The 25,374-nt window shown below is 38.1% G+C and overlaps 3 protein-coding genes across 4 annotated transcripts; 1 reads left to right on the top strand and 2 right to left on the bottom strand.

Annotated features, from left to right (window-relative positions):
• Positions 1 to 372: 372 nt before the first annotated feature.
• Positions 373 to 3,572, bottom strand: LOC104591578 (protein LOW PHOTOSYNTHETIC EFFICIENCY 1, chloroplastic). Its single transcript, XM_010250460.3, has one exon. The coding sequence runs from the start codon at positions 3,167 to 3,169 to the stop codon at positions 878 to 880; it is 2,292 nt and encodes a 763-aa protein (XP_010248762.1). The 5' UTR covers positions 3,170 to 3,572; the 3' UTR covers positions 373 to 877.
• A 6,887-nt stretch (positions 3,573 to 10,459) lies between these two features.
• On the top strand, positions 10,460 to 11,519 carry LOC104591577 (BAG family molecular chaperone regulator 2). Its single transcript, XM_010250459.2, has 2 exons — positions 10,460 to 10,948; positions 11,137 to 11,519. Exons 1-2 carry the CDS (start codon positions 10,705 to 10,707, stop codon positions 11,349 to 11,351), a joined length of 459 nt encoding a protein of 152 aa, XP_010248761.1. The 5' UTR covers positions 10,460 to 10,704; the 3' UTR covers positions 11,352 to 11,519.
• A 6,344-nt stretch (positions 11,520 to 17,863) lies between these two features.
• Positions 17,864 to 23,402, bottom strand: LOC104591979 (uncharacterized). Of its 2 annotated transcripts, XM_088902975.1 has the most exons (4): positions 23,314 to 23,380; positions 23,155 to 23,186; positions 22,946 to 23,017; positions 17,864 to 19,210 (listed from the first exon to the last, which is right to left on the bottom strand). In XM_088902975.1, exon 4 carries the CDS (start codon positions 18,927 to 18,929, stop codon positions 18,129 to 18,131), a length of 801 nt encoding a protein of 266 aa, XP_088759101.1. In that variant the 5' UTR covers positions 18,930 to 19,210; positions 22,946 to 23,017; positions 23,155 to 23,186; positions 23,314 to 23,380; the 3' UTR covers positions 17,864 to 18,128. The 2 variants fall into 2 exon arrangements, with proteins under 2 accessions (XP_088759101.1, XP_088759100.1); XM_088902974.1 differs by having other exon boundaries at positions 17,864 to 19,160; positions 23,155 to 23,402.
• Positions 23,403 to 25,374: the final 1,972 nt, after the last annotated feature.

The raw sequence follows: 25,374 nt of genomic DNA on the forward strand, positions 1-25,374 counted from the left end.
CAGAGACCAAATACATATAGTGGCGTTTAATAGCAATTTAGTATTTGCTGCTTAAAGAAAATAATTAGAATGGCAATTTTAATATATTTTTAACAGCACTTGAATGTGTGCCACATAAAAAATATGTATGGTGGTGTTTGTTATATGCATATAGTGGCACTTTTAACAATCACCACTAAAGCTATCATATAGTGGTGAATAAAAAATGTCACTATGAAAAACGCTGTCAAAGTTTAACTTTGTTGTAGTGTGGTTTATAAAATGCTGAAACTTCTTATCATCATTGTCATTCAAAGGACTGCGTAGTGCATACTTCTGTGTGTGTGTGTGTGTGTGTGTTCTTTGTCACATTTATCACGAAGACCATCATTTGATATAAAGAGAAGTGCTAAATAATAATTGGGTTTTGATATAAAATCAACATTTTCAAAATTTGCAGCTCGTAATTTTCAAATCTCAAACTGGATTTGGAAAATGACTTGGTCCAAATCTGTGTGAGATAAAAGTAGATAGGGCCACAGTATATGATACAAGTAACACCACCTCACATGTCACATCATATCAAAGACATAAAATTTGGCCTGATTCTGTGACATGATCTGTAATTTGGATGTCAGCTTGCCCGATGGCTATTATACTGGTTAAGTGACCATCCATCCATATACACCATACCCTTGCATAACAAATTCTTCTTTACAGTTTCAGCTCTAACCACAAAAATATGATTTTTCTATGCATATCTTTTCTGCCTTTGCTTCATGGAAAATATTGCCAGTCTTCTAAGTGTCTTGGCAAAATGCCATTACTGCTAACATGGAAGCAAAGAATTCGCATATCCTATAATTTGCGTTGCATTGACTGCATCGCAACACACCAGTTACTGGTTTCCCAGTGTTTGACGAGCATGAAGTTCCTCTCTGTCAAATGGTTTGCCTCTCCTAGGGAGATCAGCCAAGTTACAGAACTCTGACAAAGTCTTTCTAATCTTCACAGGTTTCTTTTTCTCTGGAGGACGGGGTCCTAGAACACTTACATCTATAGTTGCCCCATAATACCGTGAGGATTCTATTACAGCATCATAGGCCTTTGATGAAAGATGTAAACCCTCCTTTTGAGCCCTTAGATACAGTTCATATGCTAGTCTTGGTTTGGCATCTTTTGCAAGAGCCTCAATAAGCATTTCATATGTAATCTCATTTGGTGAAATATTCTGAACTTTCATGCGATGAAACCATTCAAATGCAGTGCTGCCTATACCATTCCGTGCACAGCCACTTATAATTGCATTATAAGTGACAACAGTGGGTTCAATCCCAGATGAAATCATATCACGAATGAGGGAATCTACCCTCTCAGGTCTTCCTTGTCCAATGCAAACAGAGGCCATAGTTGTGTAGGCATACAAGTTTGGCTCAACACCCACTTTAACCATATGATCCCAAACTCTGAGAGCCTCATCATAGAGTTTCCCCTTCTCAAGGGCACTGAGCAATGCCCCATATGACAGAATTGTTGGTTTTTCACCTTGCTCTACCATCCTTCTAAATATCTGCACAGCAGCTGAAGTTTCTGATGCCTTGGAACAGGCTACAAGAACTGCATTCCATTCCCTACTCCCAGGTTTCAGGCCTTTATCTTCCATTTTGTTAAGTAACCTTACACCCCATCTCCATATTCCTCTTCTCCTAGCTGCAGTGAGTAGAATGTTGAAGTGAGATACAATCAGCTCATATGATAGGTTATTTGGCTTTGGCCCCTTGTCCAGCAAATCCTCATAGATCTCCAGAGCTGCCCACCACTTCTTGGCCTTTCCCATCAACCATATTATATGGTTGCAGACAGATAAGCTAATATCAGATTCCCTTTCTCGTATCCTGTTATACAACTCTTTGGCAACAGTATAATGCCCTTCTAGAGTACACGCCCAGACAAGACGCTCATGTTCTGCCCGACCAGGCCTCAGACCAACCTTATCCATATCCGTAAGAAGCTTCAGTACCCTGCTATTCAAGTGATCTCCCTTCACGAGCCATCGCCGCATCACTTGGTAACAAATACGAATTATAAACTTTTCCAGCTTGACAAATTCATTTTCCCAATCTTCATCAGTATTGTCTTTTCCTATTTCCCCCTTCTGATACTTTTCTCTTAGTTCAACAAAGAACTTTAGAGCTCCATCTCCATCTTCCATTCTTCTGTAAGCCAGCAAAGCTGTTGAATAAGATATGGGAGATGGAGAGAGGCCCTTTTCCTGAATCTCTTTGAGAAGATCAAGGGCCTTAATGGACTGCCCTTGTTCCAAATAAATAGACATTAAAGTGTTGTAAGTTACAACATTAGGAAGGATCCCTTCCTCTGCCATATCTTTCATGACTCTCTCCGCTTCTCCAAACTGTTCAGATTGCTTCACTGCACCAAGAAGACTATTGTATATGAAAAGGTTCGGACCACTAAAATCCTTAATCTCCTTCTTCTTGGTTCTAAGCCACTCAACAAGAGCCATTGCTGACTCTAGTCTCTTCTCTATTCCAAAACCTCTTATTATGGAGGAATAGACAGGAAGGGGCAGTTCACCCATATCCTTTAGAATCTCTTCTACATCACCTACAGTTTTAACAAGCCGTAAGCTCCATGCAAGTGCACGAACGTCAATCCTTGTATTATTATCTTCAACTACTTTTTCATTTTCACTAGCTTCTCCCCCTGGTCCTCCTCCTTCAGAAAGAATTGTCTCATTCACTTCCTCGTCAAAACTAAGATGGCATTCTCCATCTTTTGATAATTTATCTGGCGGATTTGAAGCTTCTGTAGCGAATTCGTTGCCAATTGCTCGTTGCTCCAATGCCCAAGCCAGTGCAAAAGAAGCACCAAACAAATTTCTCTTTGATTCACAAAAGAGAACAAATTTCTGTTTGGAGAGACTGAAAAAAATCCCATACTGAGGAGTAAAATTTGGATTCCAACAACAAGCACCAGTCCTAAATTCCGCTGAAGTTCTAGAAACTAGCAAAAGATGAGAACTTCTGCCCTGATATATACAACCATCAATAGCACATATTTTCTTTTTCCCTCTCCTTATTGTTGAAATACAAGAAGAATTGACATCAAATCCCAAATATGGAACTGTAAAAAAGTCCCTTTTTAAGGGCCAGACGCTTAAAGCTTGCATCTTAAGCGTAAATTTATAAGTAAAAGCAGAAACCCACAACGAAATATCCCATTCAGTATATGTGTATAAACTGTTTGCTCTCAAAATTCATTTGCCACTAATTTCTGTCGTAAGAAACAGAACAAAATACCCATCTTTTCCGGTATGAATCTTAGGCTCTGTCACTAATGAATATTCAGTGATGCACAAGGAGGGAAGGGTTCATACCTTGAAGAAAGAGGAAGAGACAGTAGTGAAATTTTCCCTTCTGGATGAGATTCGGTTGATATGTGGGGTGGGTTGAAGAGGGTTTCTCTTCCTTAACTGTTCCTCTCTACTCACAGCCATTCAATTTGGAACAGAACGGCTAGCTCATCGTTACTCGTTAGCTACTTCTTTTGCTTTCGTTAATGTGCGGGTGCGGGTGCGGGTGAGGTCCCCGCGGAAACCGGATTAAGGACAAATTTGTGAGGACGGTCTCGTCCACGGGGAGATGAGCTATAAATTATTACAGTACAACTCTGATACAAATACATATGTATATAAGATGGTTAACCGATCGTACCCATACAGATCAACACCACGCTAATGGTATTTGATATTTCACAGTTTAATTTTTTTTGGTAAAGCATGGATAATTACTTTACTGTTGGAAATGGGTAAAAGGCTCATCAATTTTGGGTCTGGGCAGTGGAGTTGGGGACACGATCCGTAGATTGGGCCAGGACAGGACCCACAACTTTGCCACGTTCTCCTTATTTTTCTGGATATACTACCAATAGTCGAAACCGGATTCAGTCAGTGCAAGGTCCGTTCCAATAACTTGTATAGCCTTACATTGGGAATATCTCCCATTGCACTGACTGAATCCAGTTTCGTGGGGGCTCAATGCAAATGTGCAATTTATTGGGCCGGGCCAAGAAGAGCGTGTTAAGCGCCTTAGGCAGGCGGGCGCAGGCCCGGTCCATTTTATGGGCTCCAAATACCAGGCTGGACCAGACAAACAAGCAAGCCATGCAGGCCCAGTCAATAAATCTACAATTCAAACTTCTCTGAAAAACTTATAGAGTTGATTTGACAACAATACAAGATCTAAAATTAGAAAAATCCGACCATTAAAAAAAAAAAAACCTAGAGCAAATCCAGCCTTCAGGTTCTTCACCAAAATCTAAATTACTTCTAGATTTGTTCTTTTTTTAAAGCACAGGTGTGGGGTACAATACTTAAACTCCTATTCGGGCCAACCATTATTCTCCTATCCTCTACCAATGATCTACAACCCGCTTTCTTGTCTATGGTCTCCCGCTACTGTGACTAGTCTATTACTTTGGCTCCAACGTTTTCTGCAACATCTTACCATCACCTTCACTCAACCTATATGGAGCTTCATTTTGGTACTCAGACAACATTGCACATTGCGGAAAATCCCACATTCCACAGACATATTAAATACATCAACATAGAATACCACCATGTTCGGGAACACATCCATCCGCACCTTTCACATTTCTACTAAACTCCATCCACCCGATTTACCCACTAAAGCGTTGGATCGATGTTGCTCTATTCCAATTTTTAAGTGGTCGTTTGAAAATTACTATAGTTATAGTTAGTTTGGTTCAAACAGAAATGGAAATGAAAATTAGAATGAATAGAAATGGGATTTCATTTCCAAGGAAGAGAAAGGGAATAGCTATTCCCTTAAATAAGAGATTGCCATTCCACCCGGTCAAACAGTTAAAATCGTAATAACCCAGTCCAATTCCAATTCCAGACCCCTATTCCTCAAAATTGAACTAGGCCTAATTAATACAAGTAACCATATAGTTGCAGTTGTCTGATTGTGTCTGTAAATTACAAGACAATACATTTATTTCTGCGCTTCTATCCTCAACTCTTTCATGCTCATGTTCACCATATTTTATGGTGGCGATGGCAATGCCTTGGCAGGATTCAACAGACAAGTGATAACAATCAAAGAGTCATTTTCTAAAATCACATTTACATTCAATTTGCTACGACATAAGTGCATTATGTATGTATAATTGTACATGGTGTTTATATTGGAGGGGTCAACTTTTAAACTGATTTATCAAACATTTAGGGGAAGTTCTACAACATCAATTGTTTTTCTTATTGCCCGTTCCAAAAATAAATCAAAAACAATCTTACTCTATTTTTGTTTCAGTTTTTAATATATATATATATATATATATATATATATATTAAAAGTTCGTTGAATTCCTGGTTTCAAAAATATGTTTTTATTTTGTTATTTCCATAAAGCATATAATTTCTATATTTCAAAATTTGTTTTTATTTTACAAACCATCATATTGATGGTTCCAAAAATATGAATTGTTTTTTCGAAACAAAATCACCTTGTTTTTTTTTTCCTTTGAAAACAAAAATAGAGTTCAAGAACATGTTTTTGTTTTTTCTCGCTGATATGGTGATTCCAAAATAATGAAAACAGAAACATTCATGTTGTAGAAAGCCCCCTTAAGCAGTCAAGATGACCATAATCATGGTGCAGACAATGGGGCTAGCCCATCCCCCAAACCCATATATCCCAACCCTGGTGCAGGCAGGATTCGATCCCAAGTCTCCATTACATCCAGTAGGAGACTTTATCACCCAGCTACTTGGCACCTAGCGAAATAATATTATTATCTTAATTATATGTGACTAATATAACAAAAAAAATCATGTTTATATAAAACTTAAAACCTTTTTAAATCAAAGTTTTGTAGAAATGTAAAATTTAAGTGAGTTTGTTTATTTCTTCTTTTTGCTAAAATAAAACTTCAAAAATAATTTAAAAACTAGATAGTTAAGACTGAAATTGATACCCCTACAAGGTGGGTGCTGATAATCTAGATATATTACTGAGGGACAGTACATCCCTGCCGTGGATAAGAAACATCTCCGATGATGATATCATCATGCAGTATATCATTGGGAGATGATCCCAATCCACGGCAGGGCTGGAGTTACAATTTACAGCCACTCGAAATCTGCTACCCACAGAGCACCATCGCCATGTATTAGGAACATCTTCCTATAAATGACAAAAAGATGTTCCCAATGCACTGTTATAATGTCTCGTAGGTAGAGAGCTGAAAACAGCTATACCCAAACCCGTAACAGGCCTCCATAAACCATAGGTCTCCTTTCGGCCAAATGGGCTTTAGACCACAATCTTGATGGCCCAAAATGGATGCAACCATAAGCTTGTAGCGATCCATCCATTTGCACGGCTCTAGTTTAGCCTATTCTGAAGCCTTATAAATTGAGCCTTCATGGGAACAAATAAACTGTACGTCAGTATGTATGTATATCTTCGTCTTAGGCTGAGCTCAGACGATATTTGTCTAAATTAGTTGGGGGTCTTTGGGCTTGTATCAAATAGCAAAATAATAATAATAATAATAAGTGTAATGTCCTGGTATTAACTCGTACCGGACCCCAAATGAGATAAATGACGAGCTTGTATCATTTATCATGTATAATCCTTTTTCAATATTTAATAATAATAATAATATTATTAATATTAATACTAATATTAAAACAACTTTTGTACAAGATGGTCCTGAAGGTTGCATCTTTTCCATGTAACATCAACCAAACATTAGGCTGTAGGTTGTGTTTGGGAGTGTTTTTTTTTTGGCTTAAACAAGTTTTTTGAAGAAATCGCCTTTTGATTTTAAAACGATTTTTTTTGAAAAACTACATTTTTATTATTGGATGTTTACAATCTTTTTTGTTGAAATAATTTCTTGAAAATGTGAAAAGTTAAATGGATATTTTTCTTTTTTAAAATGGTTTTTATGCAATAATAATCCCATTTTAAACTTTATTGACCAAACGATTTTTTTATTGCTTTTTGGTTTCCCCAACGTGAATAGAACAAAAGGTCTCTTGGAGAAACACTCCCAAACGCGACTCAAATATTAAAATCCCATAGCTCAGGTTGCAAATTAGAATATATGTGCTACTAATGGTACAATCCACAACTTTACTACAACCTTGAAACGATCATTTTGGGCCACCTGTCGTCAACACATGGTAAAATGCACTTTTGCATTAAAAAAAAAAAAAACTGTATTTAGAGCAGGTAAAATTTGATGTAGCTAACGAATGCAGATTCCATATTCGAATTGTTTGTTTGAGAGTGAAATAAGAAGGAAAATAATGGGATCTATACTTTATATATGAAAGGGAATTTTTTCTTCAAACACAATTAAAGTAATGAAATCAATTTTTTTTTTCTTTCGTAGAAAAAACTGTTTTTTTTTTTTCTTTTCTTTGGAAAGAAATTGATCTCAGATCCCACTTCTATGTCTGTTTTAAGTTTTTAGTTTTTATTTTTTATTTATGCATGTCTCTTTTACGTTGAAATCAATCTCCACACCCATTCCTTTTATAAAATTGATATTTATTTTTATACAACAAGGTAAAAAGTAAAAGGTTTCCACAGCTAATTGGTTGGTAATTAGGGATGTGGCAAGAAGCTAGATTTAGCAGAAGAAGAAACTTGTGTGCGCGTTTGGACTTATGTAGTCAAGACAAGCCTTTAAGATGTAAGGGCCAAGTGTAGGCCCATTGATGGCTCTACTAAGGTTAATGACATTGAATTGCATAATTATGGCTTTTGTCGATCTATGGGAAGCATCGCTTACATGCCAAAGGGGATTATGCTGATGATGGTTGTGCTAACTAGGCAACTACTGAGCCTTGAACACACCCAGGTGCTAAGACATGGGATAGCTCCATCAGCTTAAACATGGGGCTGGTGAAGTGAAGGAACATTGTTATGGCCAATGCTCATGTAAAATCTCCCTCATAAGGTACACTGCCAATTCATGTAGTGTCTCTGTAAATGTGTGTGTGCCCATGAAAAACTCTGATAGCCTTGAAAGCTTTAAATAGGGCTGCCCCATGAGAGATGTAAGGTATTGAAAATGGCAAGGGTAAGCATTAGACCACCCATCACCATCACCAAAAAGGATGTTAAGCTCTTGAGCTTTTGGTGGAAGATAACGTTAGAGTGGCCTAAAATTTATGATAATGCCACTCAATATATACAACCCAAACAAATGTAGATAGACTAAGCCTACATTTAAACCTTGACAAGTGGATTAGGTTAAGGGGTAAAGGCGCATTGACCCAAACCCCTATCTGGTTGGCCTTAAAGCAGGTTTTGGGTTGAGGACCTTGAGGTCAACCCACATCAAACCCAACCCATTGATATAGGAGGACAATATTTGTAAATAACTAAATACGGCCTTGGATGAGTAGAGGGATGATACCACTTGGAGCGGGCAAGACCGAATCCACATTCCATTTTAATTAGATGGGTCAGATCACCAAGTCAAGTTCAAATTGGGGCGAACCTATACCAAACTCTGACCTTTCGATATCCCTTCCCTGGTGAGGTGTACTTTGACTTTCACCGGTCCGGGGTTGAGGGGTATTGGGTTAATGGTAAGGAGGAACCCAAAACAATTGTGGCCACTGGCCAAAGACTGGCTGGTCCAAAGTGTCTAACCAGTAACCACACTCTTTTATAAGAAGCAGAACAGAACAGAACAGAACAGCCTCATTTAATTTGCCTTCATGGGTCCCGTCCTGCAGGCTGCAGCTATCACTACCCTCATGTCTAAACTCTAAAGTGCAAATAATGGTTGGTTCTCTCTCTCTCTCCCCAAAGATCTCTCTCTCCAAAGATTTGAGTCCTGTACTCCTCCACTAAACAAGGTGAATCTGGGAATTCGTGAAGCTTTGCTGGGAGCTTTATGAACTAGCAGGAACAGTGAAATTGTGGATCCCCCTCCTTGGCTCCTTCCCAGTTTCCAAGCGTAGTAACTATTAACTAATCCGAGGAAGAGAAAGAGATGTATGATGTGATGTATCTTTCGCATTTTGTGTTGAGCTCAACAAGCCTCAAGCTCATCGGTCACAACAAAACTCTCTCTCGTGGGTACACAGAACAGTCTGGGAGTACTCTCTAATGAGTCTCTGAGAGCCTTCTTCGTCTTCGAGGAACGTACACACCAACAACTACAATACAATACTCCCTTCCTCTTAACTCTTAAGATAAAGCGAATCTGGTAAGCACGTGAAGAATCAATCTCGTGCGTTGCCAAAGTTTGACATTGTTTGGATTTGGGCGTGGGGTGTGCCTGCCCTCTCACCAGTTGGGCTTAGGCAGTTATCATATCATGCTCTCTTAATTTTGTTTTTTGTCCGGTTCATGTATGGGTTGGCACTTGGCCGGTTCATGTCCTCACCAAACTCTAGTCTTTTTTTTGGGCTCATTGGTTACGGAGTGTTAGGATCAAGAATTGCAATCATTTCAGTTATGTGTCAACTACCAAGTGCACGCTTACTACCTTTTTTTGTTGTTGGTGTAGAACATGCTTACCTTTTAATATACTGAACTTTTCATTAGTCGGTCGTGCACTTGGGGGACAAACCTCCTCTTAAAGCTTGTTAGCACTTCCGAATAACAGTTACCAATTTCCTCTTTTATTTTATTTTTATCTTTTCTCTCACGGAGAAGGTACCGTGCCTCCCTATTTATCCGTCACTTTTACTAATTAATGTCCTAATCTGAAGTGAAGAAGGTTGCATTGGTATACAGTATACATAGCCTATGCCAATCAAATGGGTCCCCCATTCTGGTGGGTAGCTTTGATTTGCCAGATCATCATCTTCCAGATGGCAAAAGGGCGTATCTAGAATAATCTAATTGATCAGTTGAATAGCAGAGAGTATCTTTCCAACTCACCACAGGGGGGAGAGATACCAAATAGACCTAGAGGCTAGAGTTGTTGTCAACCACCAAAACAGAGTATAGCTTTAAAATAGAAGTCCAATGCTTAATTTAAGGGAGTTAAGAAGAGAAGAGACCCACCTAACCTAGAAATGAAACCTAATCATAAATGCAAGGAAAAGACAGTTACCTAATCTCTATTTCTTATCCTCCAAATATTCCAATATAGAATTAAGATGTGATTAGTTTTGAATTGATGGCCCCCTCACTCATCTCCTCTCTATTCTGAAACCAAAATAAGTGAACAAGGGAATAACCCACACGGGCCACACCACACCGACCGACCAATTCTGTCGATGTGAATATGTGATTTTGTTTTGTTTGGCCCGCCAATCAAGCTCCAGCGTGTACTGTTACCACCATGTCCATGTGCTGACTGCTGATGTGCGTTACCTCTCCCCTCTCCCCTCTCCCCTCTCCCCAAGATAATCAGCACAAGAAACTCCCTACTCCCGACCATATTTTATCCCACGTGGCACCGTCACAGTCTTCGGTTACTAACATGGAACCGAATTTGCTGCAAAGTTCCACTCTTTTGCGACCCCAAACGAGCAGAGCCAAAGCCAAACCACCCTTTTTTTATTTCTTTGTTTATACCGTCGTCTCGTCACCAGGTCCTATATAAATACCCTCCGTTCCTCCTCTCCAACCCTCTTCCCCCGGCGAGCGAGAGAGCGAAGCGAGCGAGCGAGCGAGAGAGAGAGAGAGAGAGAGAGAAATGATTAAGTTTAGAGCAAGGAAATTTTGCAGAAGCAACTCTAAGATTAGTGGTGGAGGAAGCACGGGAGGGTCTGGCAGAGGGTGTGGAGGAAGCGGAGAGATCAAATGGGAGCTCAGACCGGGAGGGATGCTGGTTCAAAAGAGAGAAAATGGGGAAAGTGAGGGAGAAGAAATGATTACAGTAAGAGTCTCAACTGGATCGAAGTGGCATGATATCTCCATCGAAGCAACTTCGACGTTTGGTAATCTGTCTATCATCAGCATCCTTCTCTTTTAATTCTTTCTAGTCATGAGGTAGTACAAGTATATCCTAATATGGGTGGTTGGATACTGATCCCTTGGCCTTGATCAAGGTTTCCCTTCTAATAACAAGATGCAGAGTGTATTGTTTTTCGTTTATATCTTTTCCTGTGTGTTTTGATATTTGCAGGTGAACTGAAGACGATTCTGTCATTGGTGACTAATTTGGAACCAAGAGAGCAGAGGCTTTTGTTCAGAGGGAAGGAGAGAGAAGACGGTGATTTCTTACACATGGTTGGAGTTAAAGACAGGGACAAGGTGCTGTTGTTGGAAGACCCAGCTATCAAGGAGAGGAAGCTTCATGCCTTGTCCCCAGAGAATCCTTGCCACCCCATTAGTGTGTAATCTGATTATATATTATTTTCTACTAACCACTTGACGCGGCTTAATTAATGTTTTGTATGAACTAAGAACAACTACTCCACAAATTGTTGGTATTTTGTGTAATTTATTTCTCTTTTTATGCTCCTTGACCTTGAGAAATTAAATATATGTAGTCTGATCTTGTATCCACATCATTTGAAATCTCTCTCTCTCTCTCTCACCCCAGTTCGCTTGCACACCTCTCTCTTTAATTACATGACAAAACAGCTGGGGCAAACTCTTGGCTTCAATAAACTAAACCGAAACAAAAATTCCAAATTTCCAATGCACTGGGCTCTGTAAATAGGCGTACAATTGCAAATGTGACTTGTGTATGATCAGACTCTGTATTTTACCCTGTTAAAAGTTCTGATTTAACACTTTGGCCAAGTTTCTTGCTTCCTTGGAACTTTTTACATTTAAGTGAGAAAAGGAAAGTAGTGTTTATAAGTTGGTTGTAAAATTTCATTAATGTCAGGGGCTGAAAAAGTTCTATTTGGGTGGTGATGGAATCATGTAAATGATTTTTTGGGCAGCATCGTGGAAATGGTATTTGGCTCCAATTCCGCAACTTTCAGAATTCTGTATGTATAGTTTGGGTGCAATTTCAATATTTCATAGTTGGGATAATACACGTTCTGAAACCTTCACTTTCATGCTTCAATGGAAATCTTGATACTGGAAATGGAAATCATTTGAAATCTGGTGGATCTAACATCTCAATCTTCCTGATTTTAGTATCATTCGGAGGGTGCCAACTTGCTCAGTTGGTATGGAGTCTATGGACGGTATAGTCTTTGGCAGGTTTAGCAGAGATTTGGGGGTTTTGGGCTACACCCTCTGTGTAGCAGCCCCTGCACAGACCGTCTTAATCATTTATGCCTTTGTTCAAACCATATTGGGTTGATTACATAAATCATGTTTCACCATTCTGTTCTGTTTTCTATTCTGTTCAATGGTCAATGTCACATCCATCCATCAACAAATCAAATTACAGGTGCTTAAATGATAACATTCACTTGTGTAGTATTGGTTGCATTCTTGATACAAATCCTCCATCTGGGCTTGGGTATAATAATTATTATATGGCTGGTTTAGCATAGATTTGGCAATCACACCAGCTTACCAGCTTTTGAAATTAAAAAAAAAAAAAACAAAACTTGATGTATTGCACTGAATTTATTTCTAAAGCTAATGTAACTCCTTAATAGCCCAAAGAAAAAAAAAAAAAAAAAAACAGAGTTTCTAAACCAAGTGACCAGTCCATCTTTAAACGTAAACAACGTGAATCTCGTGCATCATGCCATGATTTTGACCAATCCGTAGCCTTAGCCATTAAATAATGCCAAACCAGTAAATGACGATCTAAACTAAATTAAAGCCGAAATAGTCTTCGACTACTACCGATGGCACTCCTCCATTCCAATTTTCAGAGGAAGAGAAGGATCGGATGGTAGGTATGACTTTATAATATTAGGGGTAAATTGATGAAACCTCCCTTAGAAATTTATGATTGTTGCTGAAATTTTTTTTGAAGTTTGGTAATTGCAATCACTTCTATTTTTGATACGCAGGTAAATCTCTTTTGTTATAATACTCTAACAAGAGGCTCTAAAATGCCTAAAATATCCATCATTTAATATTTGAAAAGCAAACAGTCTCGTCAAAAATAACTATATAGGTATTTTGGATAGGGGTGCTCATAGTTCGATTCAAGGTTAAAAGTATCGATAGGGTATATCTGCCGATATCAATCTTTTTTTTTTTTAATTTCCACTTTTTTTTTTCAATTTTGGTTCAGAGGGGCCAGTTTAAGTCTCGGCTACCCTCTGAACCAGGCCCTGACCCGATATAACCCCTGTAGGGGCGTATTGAGAAGGGCCCAATATGGGCTGATACGTCATAATTTTTTGAACCTTGGTTCGGTTAACTAAATTGTGGGGCTTTTTTTAGAATCGAACCGGTACTACTGGTTTTTGGAAAACTGGTAACCGAAACTGAACCGAAGCCAGTCAATTAATCGGTTGATTGGTTTGGTTAACCGTCGGTTCGGTTCATTAGTTTTTCGATTTTTTTATTTTTATAATATATATTATAAAAATAATAAAATATTATAATTATATAGATATATATATTTATATATAATGCATATTTATTAATTTATATAAAATATATATAATATACATAAATATATATAAAATATATAAAAATATATGCATACCGGTCGGTTCGGTTAACCGTCGATTTTCTATATTAGTTAACTAAAACCTAACCGACCAATTCAATTAACTGATTTTTTGGTTCGATTTCGGTTGGTTCGGTTTTTCGGCTTTTTTGTTCACCCCTAATTTCGTATAGTTCCATACCTCTTTTTAAAGGATTCTAACAAGGGGTTTTTATTGTTCAATCCACCCCAGAAATCCTAGCTCCATCGTACAGATGGGGGTAGGTGTCAGCTTGGAATTGATGCTAATTCGCGGGCAGGCATGGGTGTCATAAGTAGAGGTGTTTGTAATTTGAATTGTTGTAGGTCTGCAGTTCAAATCATAATTATGAGATGGAGTGCAGTCTAAAATTCCCTTCTAACAAAGGGGGTCTTCTTGCAATTGTGTCAAAAAATTAAGAGGAGGTGATTGCAATTACCAAACTTTAAGAGATATTTCAACAAGAACCAAAAACATCAGGGGAGGTGTCAGCAATTTACCCTAATATTTATCAGGTAAGACAATTCAAAAATATAACGGCTCCAAGAGTGCAGCTCAACCATATTTATGCTATATATTAATTTGATGAAATGTTGATGCACTAAAGGCCAATTTGGTTCACGGGAATAGGAGTCTGGAATCGGAATTGGAATGGGCTATTCCGATTCCAACTATTTGGTTGGACAGAATCAGAGTCCCATTTCCATTTCTACTGCCCCTTCCTCCCTTAGGAATGAAATCTCATTCTTGCTGATTCTAATTCCCATTCCCATTCCTGTCTGAACCAAACAGACTATAAGAATAAACCATTTCGATTCCCATTATAAAATATTCTGATTCTGATTCCAATTCCAACTGCAAACCAAACGTACCCTAAGATGTTTCAGCAATATATGGGTCCATACCATAAGCAAGCAGTAAGGGCGTGAGGGCATGCTTCTCTACTGAAATCCACCCACATCCCTTCTCACATTTGCTGTGTTTTGAGAGCTAAAGCCAAAAGGTGGAGTTTATTTTATTTTATCTTCCTAGCTATTACATGCAAAACATCACACCAAGTATACATCAACATCAAATTAAAATTAAACACTAAAAAAACACAACAAACATAACCTCCTTTATTTCAAAACACTCTCCCCTTTGTTGCTCTCAGTACTAATGTAGTTTATTTATGTCATTAGGCTAATAATTAATCTCAATCATCTTCACTTCTGGCTTCTTTACTACTTCCTGCTTGGGGATGATCACTCTAAGTACACCATTCTCCATGGTCGCCTTCATCCCATCAATTTTGGCATTCATGGGTAGCCTAAACCTTCTACACAACTTACCATGGCTTCTCTCCATCCGTTGCCAAATGTGGTTCTTATCCTCCTCCACCTTTCTCTCTCCACTTATTTGGACAATTCTCCCCGGCCCTCATCTACCTCTATCTTTACTTCGTCCTTGATGAGGCCTGGGAGATCAGCCATTAACACGTAAGCGTCGGGGTTCTCCTTCCAGTCGGTCGGGACATCAGCAGCGATGACCGGACAAACCAGACCACAAGGGGAAAAGGGGTCCTAAAGCTCAATTGAGAAAGAGTTGTCACCGGAACCGGACAACATGTTTGAAAAATATTGATTGGGAATGAAGAGAGAAACTGAAAGAGAAGAGAAAGTAGGAAGTGAATAAGGAACAAGCTAAGACTTGTGTTTAATACATTATAGATAGATGCATGCTAAGCTAAACCATCAGTTAGTAGGTTATATATAGTGATCATTGTGCATAGTCTCGCAATGAATCGATGGGTATTGAAGTTTCGTTTTTGGTCTCTATGGTAATTACTTTATACAGGTCACAGATGTTTGGTTAATTAGAAATTGCATGACCTTCGATTAGGTGCCAAAGCTCGAACCTTCTGCTTCTTTTGCGTGGAAATATGATATTTGAAAGAACTTGAAAAGGGTAATGCTCACGCAGGAAAGCCCACACGGCCACACCTAATAATAAATCACTCGTTGGCCGCTTAGTCGCCGGAAAGCCTACGCGACTCAGCATGACCGCTTCCATTGAATCTTCATCTAGTAAAAAGCTTATTCTCGCCACGTGGCCAACAATAAATTTTCAGTTGAAAGTTCTCAATGGGGCTAGAGTAGTGAACAAAGAAGTAGGGCTTTTGTATCTCTTTACTTGGCAACCCAGACTAGTGAAAAAGTGAGAATATGATTGCGAATATGCGATCCCATCTCCACCTTCTTCTTGGATAAGGATTTGCTAGTAACTAGAATGTCTCGGAAGCTAACGAAGCAAAAGGGGTTTCTAGAGAGAGAGAGAGAAAGAATCTGAGATGCTAGAAACTGACAAAGGTGATTCTTGTGGGTTCAAGATATGGGTATTCTATGGTCTACACGGGTGCATCTGTGGGGTGGGGAAACCCCAATTCAACCCGGGCCTCAGGTTTCGTTGGGCTGGGTGCTAGAATTGGGCCTACAAATTTCAACCCATGTTTATTACGAGATTATGAGTTTATGACCAAACCGGACGAATCATGGGGTCGAATAATAAACATGTATCATGAATTTATAATTAAAAAGAAAAATCGGTCCAAAAATTATAGAATTTTTTATTATATATTTTTAAAAGCTAGTTTAAAAACCGATGCTTATATATTATACACATATTTACATATAAAATATATCGAGTTTTGACATTCAACTTGTTTTTTATTTAAGTTTTAAATATATTAACTGATATTTTTACCCTATTGCATTTATTTGATCAAACATTTTACCTTACTTTTTTTTTTATTTTTGATTTAGAAGGTTAAGCATCGAATAAAATTATAAATTGTATATAGGTAGGGCCAAACCCAAAGGAAATATGATATCCTATTAAAATCAGGAGTGATGATTCAATGAGTGTTGAGCATGCTTTCATTCAATAGGGCATCATGACTCATGATCACCCTACTGTGTTGATCACATTCATTGACATTCAAAAATTGTAACCCCTCTAACGAGTGATAAGCACGTAACAAGTACTACTGGGAGCGCATTCATTCCATCACCACTCTAAAATTAAATAATCAAGGTATAACTTAAAAGCAAGAATAAATAAATAAATAAAAGTGGGGTGAGTGAATCTTTCCACCATCATCAACAAAGGCCGGAGGCCCGGAGATTGTCATGATTTATGCCATGTTTCTCTTCTCAATACAAACCACCAGTTGCGCTGAAACAATCAAATCAAGGCCTTTGATGAATTGTTATGGCCCCACCTTAAATTAGACGAAGTGACATTTTTTTGGTGGGGCGTGTTCATGGATCGGTTAAACCGATCGAACTGTGTGGCTTTTTTTTAGGGATAAGTGGACTGCAATTCAGCTACTAGTAGCCCCTCTATAAATTATATCTTGTCCGTGAATTTGGCATCAATTCACGGGCAGGATTCAGTCCACTCTTAAAATCTTAGCTACATCATAAGGGTGGATTAAACTATAAAAACCTTTTTTTTATTCAAATGGGTACTATCGGGTTTTGGAAAACTGGTAATCAAAATCGAAATGAAATCAATTAAATAATAATTGACTGATTCGGTTAATTATCGGTTCAGTTTGTCGGTTTTTCTGTTTTTTATTTTTTACAATATATAATATAAAATCTATATAAATATATAATAAAAATTTATAAATATATATAAAATATTATATTTTAAATAATAAATAATATCATATTTTATAAACATATATAATATACATAAATATATATAAAATATATAGAATATATGTATACCGGTCAGTTCGATTAACCACCAGTTTTCTATATTAGTTAATCGAAACCAAATCAATATCTTTGGTTTTTTAAAAACACCGAATCAAAACCGAACCGACCGATTCAATTAACCATCTTTTTGGTTCAGTTTTGATCGATTCGATTTTTCAGTTATTTTTGCTCACCCATAACTGCAATACATCATTTTAGCCCTGCACTTCAACACTAGCAGGAAAAGTGATTTCAAAACAGTAATTTTCCCATGGTTTTTAAAAACGACCCAGAGACCGTCAGGGGTCTGGTTACTGGTCGAACAATTTGCTTACCAAAATCAACAATTTTGGGCAAATTTCCGATTTTGGAGAAAACCGAAACCAGTCACCTGACCGGTTTCCGATTTTTCCGGTCCAATTTTGAAAACCATGATTTTTTCCAAGAAAGTGGGGGCCATAAAATTAAAGCATTTTCACTACTTTCACAATTTATATGTGAAAAAATTGCTTGAGAGCTGGGAATAGATAAAATCATAAAAAAACTGGGTCGTGTTTATAAATTTTGAAAGCAATTTTCTCCTTATCTTCTGAAACCAGACTCTTGATGGGAAAAAGGTTTGTGAACTTTGTGAAAAAAGTAAAGACTATAATGGCTGATGGGTTTCTGAATCAACCACCAATGAAGGAAAAACAGGAAATGACCCTAACCGATGCTACCAATTGTATAATTGAGTATTTATCTCACCAACCTCGTATAAGAATTTAAGACAAAACAATTTCAAAAAAAAAAAAAAACCTTCTAAAGAAAATCTACTCTTTAATTTTTATCATGACCGCTGATTCCTTCTTTTTTCTGAAAACCAACTCCGTGTCCAGACCAAACCCATCAACCTCCCGGATGTGAACCAACTCCGACTCCCGAAACATCGCCATCAACGGCCCCACACTGTATAGGTCGTTTGCCGAATATTTATCTCCCCGTCTTGTCAGCGCCACGTGTAATACGCAGACCCCACCAGGCCTCAATGTCCGTTCGATCTCCCCCACGAACTTCCACGGATACAATGCATGGTCGAACACATTGGAGAACTCAAAATCGAAGGTCTGATTCTCGAACGGCTGACTGTGAAAGTCTCCCTCCATCACCAACGGTGGGCTTGGAACTAAATCGATGCCCACTGCATCCAACACCCCAACTCGCTTCAACGCCGCCACCTCCTGCCCCATTCGAGCACCGATGCACAACGCTTTCGAGTTGTTCCTAAGCAGTTTCTTGCGTTTCAGATCTTGGAAAAAATTACTGAATACATCAATCTTGCGATCCCAATCTCTGGTGGTCCATATTTTTCTCAACCTGGGATTTAACGTCTTGTGGAGCTGGTGTTGTATGTATGCACTATAGGAGGTATACCCAGGACGAATTCGGAGGTCACCGCTCGATGATGGAGCCGTCGGAGGCGGATAAGTGATAATCTGGTGGTTACGATGCCGCTGGATGGAAAGAAAGAACAAGAGTACGATGGAGAGGGATAGAAAGAATGATTTAAAGATGAGTGATTTTGATGGGGTTGTAATGGCTACGGTCTTCTTCATGTTTACTTGAAAAAACATATTGGCATTGTTTTGTTCTGGGATTCTTTTCCTTGGTGGCGGTAGTGAAAGATTGAAACCGATCAGGAAATTCAGTGTGGCTCTTAGAGATTGGATGCAACTCTGATTTTTTGTTTGAGAGTGGACGACTTATTAAGGGGTTGAGTTGATGCCAAACGTTGTACATGAATTCCTCCTTTTGTGAGAGTTGTCTGGATTAATCCTTTTAATCTTTTATCGTTGACGTCGAAACTGCAAAGGTTGCACCAATAGTCAGCTCCATCAATTTTCAATTCTTTCACCTGTAATTATATTAGATAAAGCTAAACATAAAATAAAATAACTAAAAGGTGATAACGACATATAAAACAATATTATCTACTCTAGAGATGTCTCGTATAACAATGATATATATGATAAGGTTGTCCTAACTATATTTGGGGACAACTCATGAGTAAATCTATAATAAAATCTGATACAAGTTTTTCTCGAGTTTGATGCTAATCGAGCTGTCGAGTTCAAATCTCATGATAAGTTCAATTAAAGTTTCAAATTCAAGTCCAATCAATAAATATTCAACTGAATGATTCGATTAATATTTACTTTCGACTTAAATTCGAATTTATCAAATATTTAACCGAACTGAATCAAACAGGAGAATTTTAGTTGAACTGAAGCAAAGACAAGCTGAAGGATTGTTTGGCTTGGCTCCATTGAACCCATGGTTATATGAACAAACAAATCAAGAAAAATTGGATTTGGACGCTCAGGATCTGCTACTCTCTCAACTGTTTATCACTGGCTATGTAATCAATCACCAATGAACACACACCAACATTGCCCATATTCACTTGTGATTGGTGACATACCAAGTGATACACAGTCAAACGAGCAACAAATCCAATCTTTATGATAATAGGGCCCTACCTGAATAGATGTAGTTGCAGGTTAAATGGTTGGATATGGTTTGAATTAATACATCATATTAAATTGAATCCAATATAAATCTTGTTTGCTTGATCCAGAACTAGGAAGGCCTAAAACTTTGCCAAATGCACAAGTTCTCTCCCTCCCCAAGGTGAAGTTTGAATGGCCGGTCCTAAGTGAGGGAATTATTCTTTAATTATGTAAATGTTTTCTGTGTATATATGGGCACCTGTGGATAGGGTTAGAAAAGAAGTAACATGGGGAAAACCATTCACGCCATTAGTTGAAAGAAATTATCTATTACAAGTTGATGGGGGTTAGAAGTACACGGAAAAGAATTTGGATGAAATTAATAACAAATTATTTAAGTTTCCATAATTTGACAATTGATATAGCACCGAATAGAATGACAAAACATGATTCATGTATCCAACCCATATAGTCGAGATGATGATGATGGTGTAGCAGTAGTAGTAGTAGATATCTTGGTTCTGGTTCACTTGGATAGATAATTATGACCAGTCCTCATATGCGTTTGACATTTCAAAAGATCATATTAACTATTAATGGGTCCAAAATGGGGGCGTCTTGAGGATAGGGTCGAAAATGAAGTCAGAACCTAGGCCTAGCTTCCACAGGTGACAAAATGACAAGATAATTAGGTCACATGTGGGTGTGTTGAGGGTTAGAAGAATTCTATGTGATTACAAGTTGGAGGGACTAGAAGAAGTAGGGTTAGAAGAATTCTATGTAATGATAAAATAGATATGACACTGAACAAAATGAAATGATAAAATAGGATTCATGAAGCAAACTTTGACTTAGAATACATCAAACCGTGTCATGTCAACATCCATATACTTAAGTATATACATTCATAAATAATGTATAATTATATTTTAAATATGATATATGTATTATTTTACGTTTAATTAATGTTTTTAAACTTTTTTATTTGTAAAAAATATTAAAAATTGTGATTTGAGGCCCAAAAAAGATTTTTTTTTTTTACAAAAAATAGCGGGGCAATGCACCTAGAACGTATAGATGTTAAAAAATATTACCCAAAAAAAAATCATTTCAATTGGATATTGGAATACAAAATTATGGCCTCTAAAAATTTCCCTACATTAAGTATGCAACCCCCGACCTGGTGATCGATTCAAATAGATCGACACTTGAACCACCTGGGTTGGATGATATTTTAGCAAATCAATAATTTCCAACTGAAAAACAGATTTTAGCAGAACCAGACCCAAGATTCTGACCGGATGATAGTTCAAATGATTCGCCGTTGAAAACACTGCTCTGACCAAATGATGCAAACCAATGACATGGTTTTAGTGTTGTGCTACAACCACGGAATCAAAGCCTTGGATGTAATGTCGTGGTCGTGGTCGTGGTCGTGGTCGTGGTCGTGGTCGTGGTCGTGGTCGTGGTCGTGGTCGTGGTCCACCCTGAATTAAATAGAGTGACATGGTTTTAGTGCTGCGCCAAAACCGTGTGACCCGTTCGACCCGTGTCCTACCAAAAATGAACCTAGATGTTGACGTGTCCTACCAGAAGTGAAACTTGATGACAAGGATATGTTGGTTCTATTTCAGTTTGAACAGATCATTGTGCACCGGAGCCCTAGCACAGCATATGTTACTCACCTTTAACGGTTCCCACTTATAAACTACCTACACTCCTCGTGGCCCTGTTAAATCTCCACTCCACAGCGACAAGGCGACACCCATACAGTGGTAGGTCCGAATCCTTTAACCAGTAAGATCAATACACCTCATAAGCTGTTGCCAATATATGGCAAGTAATCAATATCTTTGGGGTCCGAATTGGGTTGTTTACTGCCTTGAGGGCCAATTCCGGGTCCAGTCTAATAGGCCATTTAACGCTGTGTTTGGTTTGAAAGTAAAGGAATTCCTAATAGACCAAGTTGTATCTTTCAATCCAAACACAATCTAAAGGAATTTGCAAATGAAAACAGTATAGAAGTCTAATACGAGTCCAGATCTCCTGCCATAAGAATTCTGCCCACGTCTATCTACATATTCCAATTATACATTGAGAACATCTCATTTTCATATAGTGTTATGTACAAGAAGATGTTCTCAACGCACGGAAGTAGAATTTTATGTGTAGACTTGAGTAGAGTTCTTGCGGGTTAATATAACCTGTAGTAGTAACGAAGAAATACAGCCCAGTGTTTAGGGGTTATGGGGATGAACTACGCCTGTTCTGAGCCCCAATGGAACCAAAAAACTTACAATATAAAATTAGTGTCCGTTAATAGTTGTTGACATTTTCTGTTGCAGGGGCCATACAATTAATCTTATATTGGCGTTCAGCTTACCTTTTTCAATTTCGTTTGTAGCCAAACGTTATGGTTGGGTCGTTCACTAATGTTTGATCTTGTTTTGCAATAAAGAATGAACTATGCTTTTTATGGCTTTAAAAAAAAAAAATTATGTACAATACATTGTGATAATGGGCACAATCTGAGCATGAATGAAAGAATGGACTTTACCTTTTATGGATCAGTTCACTTGTGGTTCAATAAATGGGTATTGGATAAAGAAACCCCTAATACTTATACTTGATATTTGAAGTATATAACCAAGTTTAGTACTTAAGATTTAATTTATATATATATATATATATATATATATATATATATATATATGCATATGCACATAGTTAAGTTCAGTTCAGTTCAGGTTTTCTGTTTTTAAATTACAAATGAATAAAAAAATGGACAAAAAGTAGGTTAGGTTATTAGGTGATAGGGCACAAATTGAAAGGGTTCTGATAGGAATGGTAGGCCTTTTTTTCAATCAAAGCTAGGAGTAGGTGGGGTGCATTGGTAAAGTAGGTCTATGTTATATATATCCACAAGTGGGGTGAATCAAGTTAACAAGGCAAGATAAGCTTGTGGACCTATTGGTTTCACCAAATAAAGAGGCACAGTGAGTGGAGAAGCAAGCAAAAATAATTTTGTCTGGCATATGAAGGGATCTGTCATATAAAAGACAGATTACAGAATTGTGACCACTACTACAAATAATCCCACAACAATTCAGAACTCAGAAGAAAAGAGGAAAGCCACTCACCTGGTTTATTATGAGGAACAATGCAGGAGCTGGTCCAAATTTCACCTAATATGCTGTTGCTGGAGTCATTATCTGACACCAATAATTGTCCAGCAATGGACATACAAACAGAATAGAGAATTGGCATTAGGAATTGAGTATTAGGGGTGGAGTGGGGTGGGGGATCTCTTACAAAATAGGAAGAGATATATGAATAATTTTCCACTCACCATAGGAATGACTTGTATAGAAAATGAAAGCCCTGCAGAGATCCAACCATCGATAAAACAATACATGAAATCAATAAAACAAACGCAGACACAGAAGAAGGCATGAGATGCCAAGAGAGATGGATAATTTCTCTCTTCTTCTATCTACAAGATCCTTACCAAATGCGTTTGTTAATTGTAATTTTGTAGAGAGAGAGAGCACAAGGGATGAGAGACGGAAGTTGATGAATGAAACGAAAACGAGGAGAGAAAGTGATGAGAGAAGAAAACGCCATCACTCTTAGAAGGAAACGTGGGGGATACGGAAGGATTTTAGGAGGAAAAGGGGGTGTCCGTGTAGTAGTGATTGAGATTGAGATTGAGATTGAGATATTTTAGGAACAGCAGAGACAAAGCACAATGCCATCATTGCCATGTGGAACGTTCCGGGACATGATACGTCAACCTATTTAATTCCTTGTTTGTCTTTTTAATCAACGCAATTACTCTTTTACCCCCACATCCATGCTAACGTGTCATGCCTAAAAACGATTCCAACTGCCCTCCATCATCCAAAATATTTTCTTAAGGATTCCCTTTTTCTCATAAAAATCAAATCCCAATCGGTTTCCCAAACCCTAATGGTTCAAGATTTACAAAGTCAAACCCAAACAAAAGCCCAACATGTGATTAACCGATTATCAAGAAACACTAAAACAAAACACGTGCATATGTTATGGTTTTACAATTCTGAGTTTACAAATTACAACATCGAAGCCCAGGCTGGTTTATGAACTTGACCGGCCCGGCCCATATTGAAAAGTGAAAACAACGGAATAGAAAATGTCTCCTCATCTGCCGGTTCCATGTGCTATGTCAGTTGATAATACATATCTCCTAATTTCTTGTAACATGTTAGCACGTGCAGCAATCGACATCTCTTTCTCTCTCTCTCTTATGGGGCCTGAAATTAGGGGTGATTGTGGGCCGGTTAGGCCTAAGCCCAGAATTTCTGAATCAAGCCGGGGCCATGCTTTCCTAGCCGGCCATAGTAGAAGGGGAGCAATCAAAAGAAGTTTGAATAATAAGAAGAAAGAAGACATTTCAATTCAAACCCGCCATCATCCATCAACCAAGATGTAAATGTTGTGCTTGTGCCGCCGAGGCTGGCGGTGCTTTGCTGTCCAATGGATTCATGGTGTTGGGCTTTTAAGTGGCTAAAGGTCCAATCCCTAGGAAAAAAGCTCTATCAGAATTAACAACCTCATCCCAAGAGCCTAACGCCTACTACCGTACACCTCTGATCACATCTGCCATGCCTCTGATGGTGCTGAAAATCGGGAGTGCAAGAGAGATGGGTTCTCACATCTCGCATCTTTATGTTCCCGTCTTTGTTTCTCCCATGTGTAATGTTTCTAGTAAATCCTTTCGCATGCCTTTCATAATTTAGGGTTCGTTTGGTTTATGATTAAAATTGGAATTGGAATGGGAATGGTCTATTAATTCCTCCCATCTGTATGTTTCACACAGGGATCAAAATCAAAATCAATTGAAATGGAATCTCATTTCTGAGAGAAGGGGAGGGAATAGTCATTACATTCTCAAATAGGGGAACGCCATTCCACTAAGAATAAGCATCAGATTCCTGCACTACCAAACCAAATGGTTGGACCATTTCAATTTCGATTTTCAGAACCCCCCCCCCCCCCCCCCCCTATTCCCACGAAAACCAAATAGACCCTTGAAAAAAAGTCTTGATTTTTTGAATGATGATATCTCTGGATGGAAAGGAAAACATGAAAGTCATGTGAGAAGATATTAACATGAAACTAGAACAGGTGTAGGAGTTATACTGGTGAAAACAATCAATCGAGGTTGCACAGGATTATTCACATCCTACATCATGTTATCATGTATGTATTGGGTAAACAGCCCTAATCACGGAATTACATCCAACCACAGGATATTTTAACCAATACAATTGACACTAACACAGAATTGAATCCTACACCTTAGGAGTACCCAATTGCAGATTTACTCGTGTCGTCAAGTCCATTATTTATGATTATATCTCCAGCCAATTTGGACTTACTTCCAAAGCCTAAAACACTAAGTTATGGTTTTTCATCATTACAAGTGGGTTGGGCAATCTATCATGATAACACCCATGATCCATAGGCAAAACAGTTCGGCATTTAAGTCAGTTTTTAAAACATTGATAACAACATAATCAGAAGATGG

This window comes from Nelumbo nucifera, chromosome 4 (genome assembly GCF_055504915.1).
Source record: "Nelumbo nucifera cultivar China Antique chromosome 4, China Antique-T2T, whole genome shotgun sequence".
In the NCBI taxonomy this organism is placed as follows: Eukaryota; Viridiplantae; Streptophyta; class Magnoliopsida; order Proteales; family Nelumbonaceae; genus Nelumbo; species Nelumbo nucifera.